Here is a 16,515-nt window from a genome sequence, read left to right as displayed (position 1 = left end):
CAAAACATGTGATGCCTTCACATGCAAAATCCAGTTGGAAGAATGGTGAAAACGTATTTTCCACCAAGAAACTCTGCTGGTCTTCCCTCTAGTTCTTGTTTAATAGCGGTTGTCATGACTATTTCTACAGAAGTTGCACTCACTGCTTTCAACTACTCTGTTTTACCAGTGGCGTCATCAACTAGGAGAACCTACTAGTTTTAGATAGACGGGATCTAGACGTACGTGCAGGGTCGGGCTCAACTCTCGAGCTCAGTATATGAACAGTCTCACTGGATTAACAGACCTTGGATTCAGGGACAACTGATTCAATTTTAGAGCTGATCTGGAACCAGATTTGGAAACACCATATGACCTTGGCAGAGGTATGTGCTCTTAAAGTGCCCTTTAGTTGTAAAATGTTTCTGTAATGCCTTTATGAATTTGCGTCATGTTGCTCTAAATGCTATGCAAGTGTTGAAGTGATGAAGATGTTTACTGAATTTGCTTGTTTTGTTTTTTTTTAATCTGCCTGAGTGCAGCGCCTTGAGCTCTCAGGGCCACCGCAGAATGTGCCTCAAAACTAAGATCACCAAACTGACAGGATAAACATGCATTCTGAGAATTCATTTCAAAAGTCAATTTTAGTAGTGCAGTTTAAAAGCACAGATTTGACATAGCATAAATACACAGCTAAGATTTTGTAACTTTTCTCAGAATTCTACAGAGAATACTAAAATATTATTTACTTGTGCTAATCAGTCTTTTGACAGGAGGAGAAAAAAAATCCAAGTGTAATTGTTACCATATCTTCAGTTGCCAGATACATGAGCAGGGCTTCGGAGGAAAATGTCCGGAACTTGAAGGTAATTGTGGAGATGTTGGGGTTCCATCTTGTGGGTCGCCCCACTGCAGCATAGCCTTCCCCATCCAGCTGGACAGTCCCCTCACTATCTGAACGTTGGGGGCTAACACACAAAGGCAAAAACAGAAAAAACTGACTGCTTTGTTTGAAATACCACAAAAAATATAAAGTTTTCTGAATCTTGTAAACATCCATAAGAAAAGTGGCCAAAGAATTATCGTCAATTTGGGAATGTATCCCTTAAAAAAAGTTTGTTTGTGTACCTGACGACGCATCCTTTACAGTCTCCCTGCCTCTCTCTGTAGTTCCACAGTCCGATAGGTTTACCATCCAGGAAGGTCTCCCCCATGCAGCCTGTGAACGTTGTTGTTCTTACAGCATCTGCTTTCTAAAAGAGACAAAAAAAATGAAGAGGACAAAAGAGAGTTTTGATGTTGTTAGACAGACACAAAGAGACAAAAAGATACCTTAACAGTGCCGAGTATTCCTCCAACAAACAGGTAGGCGTTCTGGTCCACATCCAGGATGGTGTAGGTTGTGGGTGAGTTTGCACTGGCCGGGGTCGGCATCATACTCGCCATAGAGCCTTCGAGAGGATACACTGATATGGTGCCATTTAACCCATTACTGAGGAAACAGAAGCAGAAAGAGAGCAACTAGGAAGTCATTTTGCTGCCATTCCTGGAAGACATTTATAACACAAGATGTTGACGATACTTGAAATCACCTTTCATGAACTGAGAGGAAACATTTGCAGCAGTGGTCCCTCAGAGATTTACAGTGAAATTAATGTCTCACCTTAAATTGGCTCTCAAAGCAGCCACGACATTCCAGCATCATGAAGGCAAACATTTTCAACACACTCATAGTTTGTGTACAGTAATCCCCTGCTGGGAAATCTCTGGAATAGAAAGTCCTGGTGCAGCTGGGAAGTGTGTTTGGAGTGAATGGGTCTGGTGTTGCATGGTCTATATACAGCCTCACCTCAGCCCTGACAGAAAACTGGATCTGCACAGATTACACTGTATCTCTGTAATGGTGTGCCACAGGCTGACAAGTCTGCAAACACTTGATTTCCCAAGTGAGCCAACATGTTTTCCTCAGTAGCATGAATGAAATTATGTCCTGTTTTTTTTTTTTTTCTTTCCCCCATTTCTACCAGTTAATATTGGTCGGACTAGAAGGTAAATACACACAAAATCAGTATGTGTATATATGAAATATAACTGTACTATTCTTAAAGTGGTTCTTGACCCAAAAAGTGTATTTAGCCTTTTTTAATGCATTTTTCTTCCTTGACATTTTTCTTCTCATTTTTTACTTGACTCCTCTTGCATTGTAGCTTGGTGCTAATGCCAGCTAATGGCCTAACAACAACTACAGAAGCTAAACAACAGCAAAACTTCCAAAATTGTCTGTTTACAAACTGTCAAAATCATCTTTCTGAATAATCTGTATTTTCTTCATGCATCCACATGCTCAGTAGTAAGCTGAAAGCTTAAAACAAAGTAAGTACAATTCTGTGTGTGTGTGTGTGTATGTGTGTGTGTTTACACATCTCTCACCGTGATGCCTCTATTCTGTGCCAGTTCCCATCATGGATGGTGTGATGGGGATATTCGACCCTCCCCACACCAGAACCTACATCCCAGAGGAAATTCACCTTCCCCTTCCGCATCTCTAACGCCAAGAAATCAACCTGAGACAGACAGAGGGCGAATTCTAAACATTGTGTTTTTCAAGAATTTATCATTTAACTTATTATTCCTAATACCGTTTATAAAAGAAGATGTTATTAAAGACAAGGGACCGCACTGAATTCACCTGAGGGAAAAAAAAAGATGAATACAAGATGGAAAAAGAAGCAATGAAAGACATAAACAGTTTCTTTAATGTTGTTTCATTTCAGCTTGATCTAAACAAATCTAATTTAAAGTAGATTTCATTCATTTTGATTAAATTGTTTACAATTAAAATGGCATTTGCTTGACAGGTATCTGTATTGACAAAAGAATATTGGTTTTATTTTAGGCTTCAGTGGGTGAATATTGTGTAAGGTGCAAAAACTGAGACCAAGTTTAAAATGTCTACACTATTTCCATGCTTCATGAAGGACAAGAAAAGTCTAAAAGGTCCAAATTAAGGTTTTAATTCAGGCAAGACATGTACTCAAGATGAAACCGCACAAACGCCATCCTCAGAGACATCTATGGTCACGATGCATAAATTAGACCATTTTGAAGTGTTAATCAGAATTCCAGCAGTGACATTACTGAGCTATTTTTTTCTTTAAACTTGCTACAGTGCAAAGGATTTGTGAGCAAATATCATGTACATTACTTTGAAAATCCTACATCATTGCATCCCCTTTGTGACTGATATGAAGCTGGTTTAATCAAAACTTTGCATATTGTTGATGGGAATTGATGGTTATTAACGAGTGTCTAAAATCTCCACTTATTACTCATTACAAAGCATAGCACATTTATTATGGAGAGAACAGTGAACAAGTGATCAGCTCTGGCTCAGTCTGAGGAGGAAGTTTTCCTCTTCCATCTCTATGAGCAGACTTCCACAATATCTTGCCGTTTTTTGATTCATGTTGTCATTACTTATGTATGAGCCAAAAAAAAAATTAATAAGAGACTTTTGAGCATATGCTCTCAACTCGGCGCTGTCGCTGAAGCACATGCAATGCATTATTATTCGTATAGCATTATGCGCAGTTAGAGATTATTAGGGAGTCAAATTTGAAGCCACAAATGACACTGCCACACGAACACACATGCACACACACGCTTATCTTTTCAGTCTCTCCAGGGTAATGGCGATTATTCATTAGCACAGATCACAGGGCTGCATCGTTATTATTCAACCAGCATTACATGCTATTAGTGAAATGTTAAAGGTGCATGCAAACACACACACAGGCACACATGCACAGCTTTACTATTCATGCAGAATTCCTCACTATTAGAGAATTTATGTGACAGACACACACACACACACACACACACATATACACACAGACACACACACACGACGTTGAACTCAAGACTTCCCAGTCAGATGCAGCAAAACAGTGATTTCTCATGGGAAATCAGACTAAAGCAGATCACAACATAAACTTGTTGTTAATTGCTACTGCTTGTTGAGATACACAGACACACACACACATTCACATGCATACACACATGCTAACTCATAAACACACTCTGGGATTATCAGTGGTACCTTAGAAGAGCTGTGGCTCTATGTTTATAGGGGTGTTAGTGAGTATGTGTCGAGAAGAATTAATTACCCTCATATTAGACAAATCACTCAAGGAGAGAGAGCGACAGAGAGAGAGAGAGAGAGAGAGAGAGAGTGTGTGTGTGTGTGTGTGTGTGTTTGACAACAACACAGAAAGAGAGAGACAAGTTTGTGATCTGTGCTCATGTAAACTTCTGTATGGAACACAAGCCTTTTTAAGTATGATAAATGCTTCACATTTACAGAATAGCACCTCAACAATATTTTAAATATGATTAATGCTTTAATATGAAATAGTTAAACATTTGAAACTGTCAGATGAGTTTTCAGTTGAATCAGCAGTAATGCAAAATGCATAAACAAACAAATTTAATTTGGTCATGGGGATATATTGGTTGCAGAAACACACTTAACGAGTATAAATGCACTATTATGATCAAGTGTCAGAAAATGTGGATGGAAACAGTTACATTTCTGCATACATGCAAAATCACCGACTGATACTTTGTGAAGTTTTAGAAAATGTTACGATTTTCAAAAGGCATCAAAGCTGATTCATGTGTAATAAATACGATTGTGTTTATGGTTATTTGACTGTGTACAGTTTAATCAGGCATAACCACACGTCCCTCTATTGTGCTGTGTCAGCACAGAGGAGATGTTTGGCTCTACCAATTATCATTCTGCGATAGTAGGAAAAATGCTCTGGCTTGTTTTATATATGTGACAGCTAATCACAGTCAGCGGGGCGATGCTAACAGCGATGGAACCCTTGTACTGTAAAATGCCATCAGGGGAACCATTGGATTTTTTAACATTCACTGTCAAAAATACAGTCAAATTTGTCTTATTCATCTAAATCAGCGATCCTCAACAGGTGGCCAGCGGGCCACATCCAGCCCACTGGCTGCCTATTTGTGGTCCCTGAACTGTTATTCCTTCACTGTGTGTTTTGGTTGGGTCACCACATCAAGGCACGGTGGCCGTGGGGAGGTTCGGAGCATTTTTTAATTTTTTTTTTGTAACCCCAAACAGTGTGTTTATATTCCACCCTGCCCTTGCGGCCTGAGCACATACAGACAGGTACACTGATAATCCGCAATCGACCGCGATTGCACTTCACTTGCACTCCCACCCCCCCCCCCAGACGTGATATACTGGCCAGGATTTGTCTCAGTGCCGCTGATACAAAGACAGACAAAGTCTGTTGCTGGGTCACTCAGAGTTCCCTGCTGCGAGCACAATTTTTTGACTTTCACTTTTTTATATGGAACAGTTTTTAAAATTGGACCCAGTTTGTTAAACTGAAATGGACATGTGTCAAAAAGGAAATGAAACTTTATTTTGGTTCGTATTTTTGTTGTTGTTTTGAATGAAAAGGGCATTTTGTTTTGAATATTACAATGTTATCGCATATGTTCTGACTGACCTCATTAAATGGACCTTTGACTCATTGAAATAATTCTTTGTGGCCCTTTAAGATTTGTACTTGAGTAACCCTGGCAACCTGGTAACCATTCTCAGTGTGCATGCTGCTAATCGCTAACTCACTTTGGGGTTGTTGTTTTCACACAATGAGGAGGAAAACAGCAGAACACAGAAAGTGGAGCAGAGACACACCATTGTAACATTAGCCACATGTGATAATTTCAAAGGGAATGATTTCATATGATAAATAAAAAGATCATTTTAAGGATGTTAAACAGTTTTAAATAATGTTCCTTTTTTGTTAGATTTCTACTGACGAAAAATGTTTGAAACGCAAAATTCTGAGAATGTTTTGGGAACATTTTTTGAAAACTTAATCTATAATCTGTTGCTATAATGACCATTTTTAGAGTGTTATCCTACCTTTAAGAAGAACCTTCTGGGAATAAATTAAGAATTACTCACAAAAACACTACCAGAACGGTGGATGTGATATCCTCCGAGCACTAAAGAATTCTCGCTGGGTAGAGTAAAACTTCTGTGAGAGAACTGTAAGTGAAGTTCAAGTTTCTGTCACATTCAGTATAAACAGAGTAAAAGTAGCAAGAGTATAAATATCCATGAGAAACTACAACTACAATTTTGAGAGTGGTATTTCAAAATTACAAGCACATATATCAGTAGAATCCTTAAAGTTCCAAGGGTCTACTCACATATTTGGCTGATCCCAGGTAGAAGAGCAGGTTATCAGGTGTGGTGGTCTTGACGTGAAGGACAATGGTGTTGTATCTCCCTTTCCTGATGTCAGGGCGGTAACTACGGAGACAGTCACCACCTGATGAAACTGATACTTTGATCTGAGAAGAGAGAGAATATCGATAGTAAGCTCATGCAGTATTAGGCTCCAGGTTTGCATAACATTATACCTGTTAAGAACATGATTTGAAGTGATCTATTGATTTTGCCAATGAGACAGAGAGGAATCTGGACCCAAAGCGGTTGTGTACATATTAAAACGCAGTTGCGAACAGCCAACATCACCCCATAGCTTCATCGATAGACCAACATCCTGTTCTAATCTCAGTTTAAATTACATGTAGAGGAAGTGCATGGTGCTCGGCAGAGGAATAAAAAGGGCCTCTTTCTCCTTATTTCTCCTCAACTGATTTTTTTGGCCTCTTGGGGGCAGTGATCACACATTGTGAACAACACCAACAAATTATCATCTTTCATGTCGGTATCACAAGATGCTGAGTAAACAGTTACTTACTCACTCATCTAGCTGTGTCATGTTTCTGTCCACCTGGTTAATGTGTAAATAATATTCACTATTCACATTAGATCCGTTTTTGTGAAAAACTTACTGAGTTGGCTTGTTTCCTGGCTTGGTTGATCAGTTCCTTGATTTGAGAGATGTTTCTCCTCAGATTGTCCTGCAGCTTCTTGATTGGCTGCAGCTTCTCCAACAACCTATCAGCTTCATCCTCTAAATCCTTCACTTTCGCTCCTGCAGCATGGACTGATTAAAGAAGTAAAAGTAGTTGTGATACAGATCCAGTATATTACAACGTGTAATAGCTGTGTAAAGATACGGCGAGAAGTCATGACAGCCAAGAGAATTCTTGATATTACTCAAAGAAAAAGGATATAAATAGAAAAGCGAGGAAGGCGTAAAAGCCAGAAAGAGACAAACAATTAGTGTAGCTCAGCATTCAAAGAGAAGCTTGTGTATACTATTATTATACATTAATAAGATACAGATTGAAACTGGAGAAAAAAAGACGATGAAAGAGTTTCATGCTTTGCCATGTGCAGACATCTCATGCTCTAGCAGAGCTGAGGCATTATTAGGAGTAGCTACTATGTACGAGCTTTTAAAGATGGCGATATAATTAATAGATGGTGCTCCAATACTGCGGTTGAAATAAAACAAAACACTGAATTAACTATGAATAATTAAGTTACGTTTTTACATTGCAAGCTTTAAAAACACACAGGAATGAAGTGGAACATTGTATTGGTGCACCACTTATAAGTACTCATGTTGAGGTAAGTGAGATATACATACTTATAGCTGTGGGGATTGAAAAGAGAGACAGAGAAAAATATGTTTTGGTTACTGTACTCATAATCTACCAAATTATGTGGAAAAACAGTGTCAAGGCAATTATTTTCGAAAATACGGCATTGTTTATGGGATTGCATATGGAGAAGCTGCAATTAATTTCCAGTAAATAAAGAAAAAAAAACAAAGAAAATTATGATATAAAAAAAGATTCTACGCTAGACAAAGTTCCTCCCAGGGAGACTCTTCTATTAGCATTTTAAAAAGGATGTCTTTAAAATGCTGAACATATGGAAAACAACATTTTAACTAGACAGGAAATATTACTGCTCCTTTAACCTCTTAAATAATTACATAAAATATCATAGAGCAATAGAATTCTCGCTCAATAGAACCCCACAAACACATCTGTGTTGTGCAGTAGCCAAAGACCTACTGTTTTTCTCTGGGTCCTGGATCATCTGGTTGGCTGCGTTGACGGTGTCCTCCAGCTCACTGTAATTCCTCTGTATGCCACGGAGCTGAAGGTTCAAATCCCCGAGGCGCTCCAGAACGTCTATGGCTGTAGCATTGGCATCAGCTGCTGTAGCCTTTGTAGCTGCTAGCTTAGCTGCTGTGTCTGTCGAACATTGATACGTACAAATGTTACTCAATTGGTTACAACTGGTTATGAAGTCTACAGCGATAGATGCCTGACCCTCAAAAAATTCACCCACTTTAGACAATGGGTATGATGCAGCTGATTTTATATATGATTTTGTATTCAGACAAGTATGCAAAGGTATAGAATTTGTTGACAAAATACTAAAATGCATTCATTTCTTCAATACAATCTGCCATAATGGAGTACTATGAAATGTAATAGACTGTATATATTCATAAATACTAACATCCAGGCCCACTTGACAGTAAACCAAATGTGTAACATCTCACACCTCTACTGCTGCAGTGATAACTCTGTACACACCCTTGATATGACTAGAATTGTCCTGCAGATACCAGACACTATATTACACTTTTGTTGGATATTGGATAGCTGAGAACAGTCTAACGTTTACAGTTAAAACTGTGAACCCACTGCATCACTTGATAACCACAGCTGAACACACAGACATCAAGAGAACTTGTTATTATGGTGAGTACAATCCAGTGGTATCTGTCTACTAATCTTCTAGTCTGCATTAGTATTATGGTTGGGCCGCTTTCTGATTTTGTCAGCTCAGACTGGTTTCGTTTCTATGATTGCAAGATGAGGCAAAGTGGAAAAACCTAGCCAGGGTTCTTACGACTCACTGTGCTGACAAACATTTCATACAGTCAAATACATAATAAAGCAGCTCTGGATGACATTTTTCTGTTTTGGTTGTCAGACTAGTTTGAAATGCAGCCCAATTCTGAGATGCAAAACGATTCCAGATTTTGAAACGATGACACTGTTTGACAGAATCACCATGAACAGGATGGCTGTGCTGTGATTTCGAGTGTATTTACAAAAACGGTGGGAGTGAATATTACTCTCTTCTCTGCCATATGAGACGAAGACAGCAAAAAATTCAGACAAATCTGACATCAATTGGATGTGGGACAGCCGCTTGGCAGCAGCTGATCAACTGTGGCTGGTCCTCGTGCCCCTCTGTATACTGAACCACGAGGCTGAAATTTGCCAACTACAAAGTGAGATGAGTGGCTCAAAAAAATAAGGCCAGAAACTAAAATCCTACACTGTAACTGAGCTAAAGCCCCCCAAAAAACCAAGAGATGTTTTTGCTTTAATATTCAAAGATATGATACAAATATGTTACAGATACCCTCTGATCATGAGTGTCACAGATTTCATGTTTGGTGCCTATCCACCTCCAGTATGAGACCACTTTCATCCCACTAGAATCTTAAATTCATTTAATCCTAGATACTGTAAATAGATATGAAACACATAAATGATAAATATAAGATGTATCTCATATATTCATATAAGTCCTTGTGATGTATACTGAGTCCATAGTTGCAATTCTTCTGGATTCTTGCACTTTTCTTATATTGATAAGATTTATCCAGAAAGTTTCTGGATATTTGGGGGGGGGGGGGGGGGGGGGTCAGCAATAGTTCACAGTGTGATCCTCTGGGTATACTGGTCCAGTCTGGCTTAATATCAAGTCTAAATATTCTAACTGAAGATGACTGTAACTGTTTATTTTCAACATATTCATATTCCAGTGACTGTAAATGAATATGTTTTGTTGACTTCTGTGTCTCCTCTTTTTACATTGTGTAGAAGAAACAGTCGAGTGTTTACTGTGACTTGATGTGAATGCAGTTCTGTGTATCACTTTGGATTTAATAACCTCTGCACTTCAGAGTATTGACACGTGTCAAGTTGAGTTTACCAGAGGAGCTGACCTCTGTCCCCGCACTGAAATTGATCCACTCTTACTTTATCTCTTGTCCAAGCATTTGCGCGTGCACACACACACACACATGCACGCACGCACACGCACACACTGCAGTGTCTTCCTGCAGCCTTACCATTGGGTATAGCGTTGAGTGTTGCCATGGTTCCGTTGACAGCCTTGAGCAGGTCTTTGGCTTTTTCTCTTGCAGCTTGAACTCTCCCCTTCAGTCCGGCCACACTATCAGCATTCTCTACACACGCACACATGCACCCACGCACGCACAGACACACACAGAGTCAGAGTGATGATTTGATTAGAAGCCAGTGACTGGCAGGAGGAATAGAGAGCCAGGTAAAAGAAACACAAAGAATTAAAGTGCAATTTTTGTTTATATTTTACACATTACTACAGCTATTCATTCATTGACTACAGCTCCTTGTACAATCATGACAAGCCTATGTATTTTGTTAAGTTGTCTTTTATAACAGTGCAGAATGCACACATATACTCAGTACCTTTGACATCATTCTGAAGTTGCTTAGCTTGGTTCAGCAGTCTGAGACTCTTGTGAAGGGCACCTTCAGCTGCCTCTTTCATTGGGACCTCTGGACCTAAAGCCTACTCACACAAACACACACACACACACACACACACACACACACACAATGAAAAAATGTGGATCCTGCTTTCGTCACACATAAAAATGCAATAAAATGCAACATTTTGCACAGCTTCTTTCATTGAACTGACATAACTACTGCTCACATTATTTACACTCTTGCACCCTCTTGTATTATTCACTTTTCTATTCTATTCTGTCCTTTATCTAGCAAAAAAGAAAAGAAACAAAGAAATACTGGGTGGAATGAAAAGCGCAAAGCAAACGATCCCCCCAAAAACTATAACAAATTAGCAAAGATGATTAAAAACAAATCAAACATGAAGAAGGTATCTGAGAAAAAAGTAATGAAATGGAAAAATGGAAAAGGAGGGATAACACAAAGGGAAACGAGGGGAAGACAGGAGAATCATTTCATACAAACACAAAAAGGAAGGAAAAGGGATGTTTCAGGTGCGTGTGGCTTTGATAATGAAAAAGGGAAAGGTGGAAAAAAGAAGGGACAGAGAGGAGCTTTGATCTCCGAGCTGTGTCTAATGGAGAGCGCAAGCTTACATTACTGTTACTGCATGCAAGAAATAAACACACACACACACTCGCTCGCACGCACACACACACACACACACACACACACACACACACACACACACACACACACACACACACACACACACACACTTCTTGTACTGAAGGTACACACTCATGGTCTGTTCTGCTTGAGTCCAAGTAGGCAGCATGTATGCAGTACCTTTAATACTGTGTGTGTGTGTGTTAAATGTGTACATTTCTGTAGGACGGTGAACATTTACAGCTGTTTTACAATCATAAAACGAAGAGGGCACTGAGAATATCAACTAATAGAGCCTGGGATATTTTGGTCATTATTGATTTATAGCATAACAAAAATCATAGGGTACTTCATTAAACCCTGTAACAGACAGCTATTTTGAGGAAGACGGAAAAGTGTGTTTGTTGGTATGCGTGTCTTCTTACCAGCGCCAGCGCCTCTGATGCCCTCTGTTTGGCAGCCTTCGCCTCCTTCTCTGCTGCATCAACGTTGGCTTTAATGTTAGTGTAAGCTTTGAAGGCAGCTGTTGCATTGAAAGACAGATTCTTTGCTTCGGCCAAAATTCTTGAAGGAGAAAGAAGACAAAGGCAAGAAATGCTTTTTTTTCAGTTATTTGGTCTCTTTTGGTTTATTATACGTTTGTTAAAAACCTGATGCAGAATCCTTTGAGACACAACAATTACTTCATCATAATATTATTTCATTTACTTGTCAAGTTTTTGATCTTTATTTTTTACTTAGATTTGCTCTGCTGGGACTCCAAAACTGTAAACTATTGAAACCGATTGAACAATATGATTTTAGGCATTTTCATATCAGTTTATATGAATGAACTGACCAGCAAACGTTTAATATTAATTAATACTTAGTAAATAAATGAGGGAGTGGCTGACAAGTATACTGGTTCAATCTCCTGCTCAACTGTCCTTGAGTCGGACCTGTAATTGCACTGATGAGCAGCTTGGCACATTGCTTTGCCATCAGTGTGAATTTGTGTTTGAATGAAGCAACATTGCTTTGTAAGTGTACATAAGACTTTATGTAAACACAGCTCATTCAACATTAAAGTCACACACCCCTCAAGATTTTTTTTTTTTTTTTTACTTCACTTGGATGTTTTCACAATGCGGGTTGATGTTTGCATACTGTAAGTTTTAAACATGTAGTTGTACATCCATCTATTTAAACAACAAAAAAAATTCTGTATTCTATGTAAATTTGAGTTAAACACACATGCTGATGTCAGTTATTTAGGAAATCATAATCACAAAAGCTAACAATTTTCTGGCCATACCAGACAAAGGCTTGGTTTTTTCCTCGCACCTTCAAACATAGATTTTTTTTTTTTTTTTAGTTTTGAATGTATGATTGTGATTGCAATTCAAATATGAACTTAAACTTTAAATATTCTTTCACAGGTTACACTGTATCAGTGCCACATTTTTCAAGTACATGAAACTCGTCTGTGTCTTATCACCAAGGAGGAGTAAAGAGTCCAAAGAACGGTTTCATTCTATGACATATTACAACAGTGCCACAGTAGATGTAACATCTGTAAAATGAGTTTCAAAAAGAGTAAGTAAGTGTTTTTAGTTCAAATCGGACTTTGTGCATTACTGAGCATCCGTCTGGATAAAGACAATGGGGATCGTACCAGATGATGCTGTTGTTTGGAGTTGGTGGCTATGGGGCATCATAAGCTTCAAGATAAATATAAGAGGCTTGATCTTTCCACATTGAAAAGGAGTCCCAAAGAAGTGATGCAGTGGTGAAAATACGTCTTTGTGCATTAATTCAACAAGCAGACAGTCTGAGCAGATTGTTTCTTTGACTAAGGAAAACGTTAATGAAATGAGTGCTGTATAAATATTCTCGATTCATCTTAGAGGATGACAGAATATAGCTATACTGTTTCTCCCATCAGCTCCAAATTCTTTGTCTTTGAGTAGAATTTCTTGTTCCGGCTAGCACACAGTGGAGCTTTTGCACACCTGAGTCACATGCAGCCTTTTGGTGCTCTGTTTCTTCGCTGCAGTCAGACTCAGAGATGATACAATTGTTGACTTGTGCAGGGATACTTTCTGTGCACAAGCAATTTGAACAGGAATCAAAATGAAACTGATAAAGAACTGGACAAATCACAGGTAGAAGTGGAAAGCTGTAGCCTCCAATTCACTTACATTGAAAATACATTTTCTGTGAAATCGTAAACATCTCGAGCAGCAGTTACACCCCTGAGGTTTAAAGATTTGTTAATGATTTGAAATGAGGGAGGAAAAGTAGGTAATAACATAAGTGGACTTTCTCTGCGGATCTTTCAATCACAATCATTTGCTCAGGTTAAGAATGCCTAATCAACCTGATTAACAGACTGCAGGTGTGCTGATGTGAGTGCAGCATTTACCCATCCAAAATGGCAGCAGACTCGTTCAGCTGTTTGGCGTGCTCCTCTGCGTCGTGCACATGATTAGCCAGACTGCCATCACTCAAGCCATCTGTGAGGCGAGTGACTTTATAATCCAGCTGGTCATGAAGAGGACCGATCTCTTTTCCCATCTCCTCCAAGTCCTACAAAGAGCGAAAAACAAAAACAAAAACAGACGCTCTGAGATACTGTGCTCTCTATGGTTAAAACCAAATCAGTTAACTTCTCAACAAGACAAAACATTTATCTGCTTCTAGATTCAATTCTGTCTCTTCTCCTGTTTCCTAATGAGAGGCTGAGGCATGTTAAGTGTTTTCTGGATGAGAATTATAGTACCTCTAGTTCTTTGTTAATGTTGTCAGAAAGTTGGTTGGCTTCACCCAGAAGACGTTCTCCTTGTCCAAGGACTTCTTCGGCTTCCTGTTTCACCCCAATGACTGCAGTATGTTTTCTCTGAGAGAGAAAACAAACCAGCATCAAAATCTTCTTTATCACTTATTAAAATGATGTAACACAGGAAGATATAAACTTATTGCTTTATACTCTCATTAAAACATTTCCCTGAAGTTATGATAAATTGCTGTTATATTTCACTGAATGGATTCACTTTAAAAAATAATAACTCTCTATTACAATGTTAAACCTAGAAAGTTTTTTGAAAGTGCAAATGTCTGCCAGCATCTAAATTAAAGGTTCAAGCAGTGATGAGTGGTGTAACGGTGTGTGGCTGTTCCATAGAGTGAAAAGGGTGAAGACGCTTGCTCGTATTCGGATTGTGCATGAAGGAGCAGACTAATGTGTCCACTGTGGTGCAAGTATCCCTTCCTGCATCCACTAAGTGGCGATAGAGAACACATGACATGGTTCCATCATGTGCTGGCAACACAAATAGGATAAGATGAGGCTGGGTGAACCCAGCCTCACGCTCAAAGGCTGCTGGGATAGGCTGCAAACCCCGCGACCCTTAACAGGAAAAGCAGTAAACAATGGATGGATGGATGGAGATGAAGCTGGTTGCTTCCTGGAGGCAGTAGGTGGCGGGATGACTTAAATGCAGCTTGTATTCCAGCCAAGACTCTCATCAAACATGTTAAGTTTGGAGAAGATCTGGATCATGTTGAGCCCGATTACTACAGTTTTATGTTGCACGTCAAAAAAAAAAGAAAAAAAGAAAAAAGAAAAACTGCCGTTCACGAACCGCTTCAGATGGACAAAGAACGAACAAGGTCTGACGACATTTCCAATCAAATTTGAGATGGATCTCGACCCACAGTACATGACTTCCTTGATGGAAGTAATGAACGTCCATAGTGAGGGTGTGGTACTGTTTTGGCACAGTGTGAACAATGTGTCTATGCATGAATACTGGGATGCAACAAATGTAGTGAAGGAGACTTGGTCAGTTCAGTGAAGTAAAAACTAAACCGAAATGTCAGTTCATATTGTAATGACGCAAGATAATAATGTTTATAAAATCTGACTGATTTGAAAACAATGAAAGCAGTTAAAGGACCTGGTATAACCCCTGGGGGTCGTCTGAACATTTGACTTCTTCTACTGTGGAGATCCTTTCTTTTGATAGCAAAAGACTGCAGAGTGAGGGAGACAAATAGAAAGACAGGGTGTGCTGTGTGTGTGTGTGTGTATGTGTGTGTGTGTGTCATCACTGCATAATACTTCCTCCAGGACATGTATAATAATCTTGACATTAAATACTTGTTGTTGCTGCTGTGTTGGGATTGGTGCTGCCTATAAGCTTTTCCTGATGATGACTCACACGAAAGGCTCAAAAAGTCATTTTAGTTGAGTCAGACGTGAACGGACGGTGAAATCTTCCATTCTTCCTGATTTTTCTGTGTTCTTTGCAGTCAAATGAGTGAAAACTGGCTCAGCTCTCACCAAACTACAATTTGTTTCTCCTCCACTACCTCGTAAGACAAGATGCACAGGTGTCACCAAGAGAGAATCTGGGTATAAAAGTACCACCTTCATCCCAGTAAACAGAGACTGAACTAATCAATCAGCTCCCGTTATATGTTCAGTTACAATATAAGCTCCTCTGAAGCTTCTGTGACCTATGGTGACCTACAAGATCCTCCTCTGTGTAGATCAGACGAGACTCAATATGACCAACCTATGTTTTACAAGTATTAATCTGGCACATGAACAGGGTTAGACTGGGGGATGATAAAAGCATTGCATGTGGATATTTGGTGGCGTGACTGGAAAAAGCAGTGAAGACAAACAGCTTTTTCCAAACTTTTCTACATTGATTTACTTGTGACAGTTTACAAGTGGCAATTTGTTCAAAACTTATTAATTTATTTTAACATTTCAGCTCAAAAACTGGTGAAACTGTGCTGACTCTCCCAAAAATAAAAGATTCAGGGTTGGTATTCATAAAGTTACAAAAATCAGACAAAATTCTAAAACTTGTAGAACCATGAAGTTTTCTCACAATTCACCTCTGAAATTCAAACTAGGTTCTTGTAAATATTCAAATTGTTCAAGTGGCCCTGTTTTTTTTTTTACATGGTGCAAAAATGTTGATATAAGAAGAATTGTATCAGATATGAGGCTGTCACAGCTCTCTAAGACTTTGGATTACTTCTTTTTCACAGCTCACAGTTACTACCCACTACCGTTGATTGTACTAAACTAATTCCAGATCAACCGGTCAAAATGCATATATCCCCTAGTCTGGCTTCCAGGAGGATGCCCAAAAAGTTGTCATGCTCCATAAAGTGTTTTGTGCATGCGCATGCATGTAACTACCTCCAGTGCAGTGAGGTTCGCCTTGTTTTGTTCTCCCAGAGAACCAGCCAGTCTTGTCTTTCCCTGGGCAGAGTGAAGTAGATCCTGGGCCTCCTGAAGCTTGCCCTCATGGTCTGAGAGCTTCTCTTTTATCTTGTAAACAAAAGGAA

General features: G+C 39.1%; 1 protein-coding gene across 1 annotated transcript in view; it reads right to left on the bottom strand.

Moving 5' to 3' along the window:
* lama2 (laminin, alpha 2) overlaps positions 1 to 16,515 on the bottom strand; it is a 234,998-nt gene that overhangs the window by 27,347 nt on the left and 191,136 nt on the right. The window contains exons 41-53 of the mRNA XM_086188853.1: positions 16,367 to 16,498; positions 13,928 to 14,044; positions 13,571 to 13,734; positions 11,592 to 11,730; positions 10,495 to 10,597; positions 10,113 to 10,229; positions 8,026 to 8,208; positions 6,889 to 7,043; positions 6,238 to 6,381; positions 2,410 to 2,543; positions 1,312 to 1,471; positions 1,108 to 1,232; positions 785 to 947 (exon numbers count right to left, since the gene is read on the bottom strand). Of these exons, the coding sequence (XP_086044979.1) occupies positions 785 to 947; positions 1,108 to 1,232; positions 1,312 to 1,471; positions 2,410 to 2,543; positions 6,238 to 6,381; positions 6,889 to 7,043; positions 8,026 to 8,208; positions 10,113 to 10,229; positions 10,495 to 10,597; positions 11,592 to 11,730; positions 13,571 to 13,734; positions 13,928 to 14,044; positions 16,367 to 16,498 (1,836 nt within the window). The remainder of the gene's footprint in view (positions 1 to 784; positions 948 to 1,107; positions 1,233 to 1,311; positions 1,472 to 2,409; positions 2,544 to 6,237; positions 6,382 to 6,888; positions 7,044 to 8,025; positions 8,209 to 10,112; positions 10,230 to 10,494; positions 10,598 to 11,591; positions 11,731 to 13,570; positions 13,735 to 13,927; positions 14,045 to 16,366; positions 16,499 to 16,515) is intronic.

Source organism: Aulostomus chinensis, chromosome 20 (assembly GCF_037954235.1).
Source record: "Aulostomus chinensis isolate RoL2024-O1b breed Wild chromosome 20, RoL_Achi_v1.0, whole genome shotgun sequence".
NCBI classification, from domain to species: Eukaryota; Metazoa; Chordata; class Actinopteri; order Syngnathiformes; family Aulostomidae; genus Aulostomus; species Aulostomus chinensis.
Note: the sequence above shows the minus strand (reverse complement) of the source record. Positions and strands in the feature narration are given on the sequence as shown.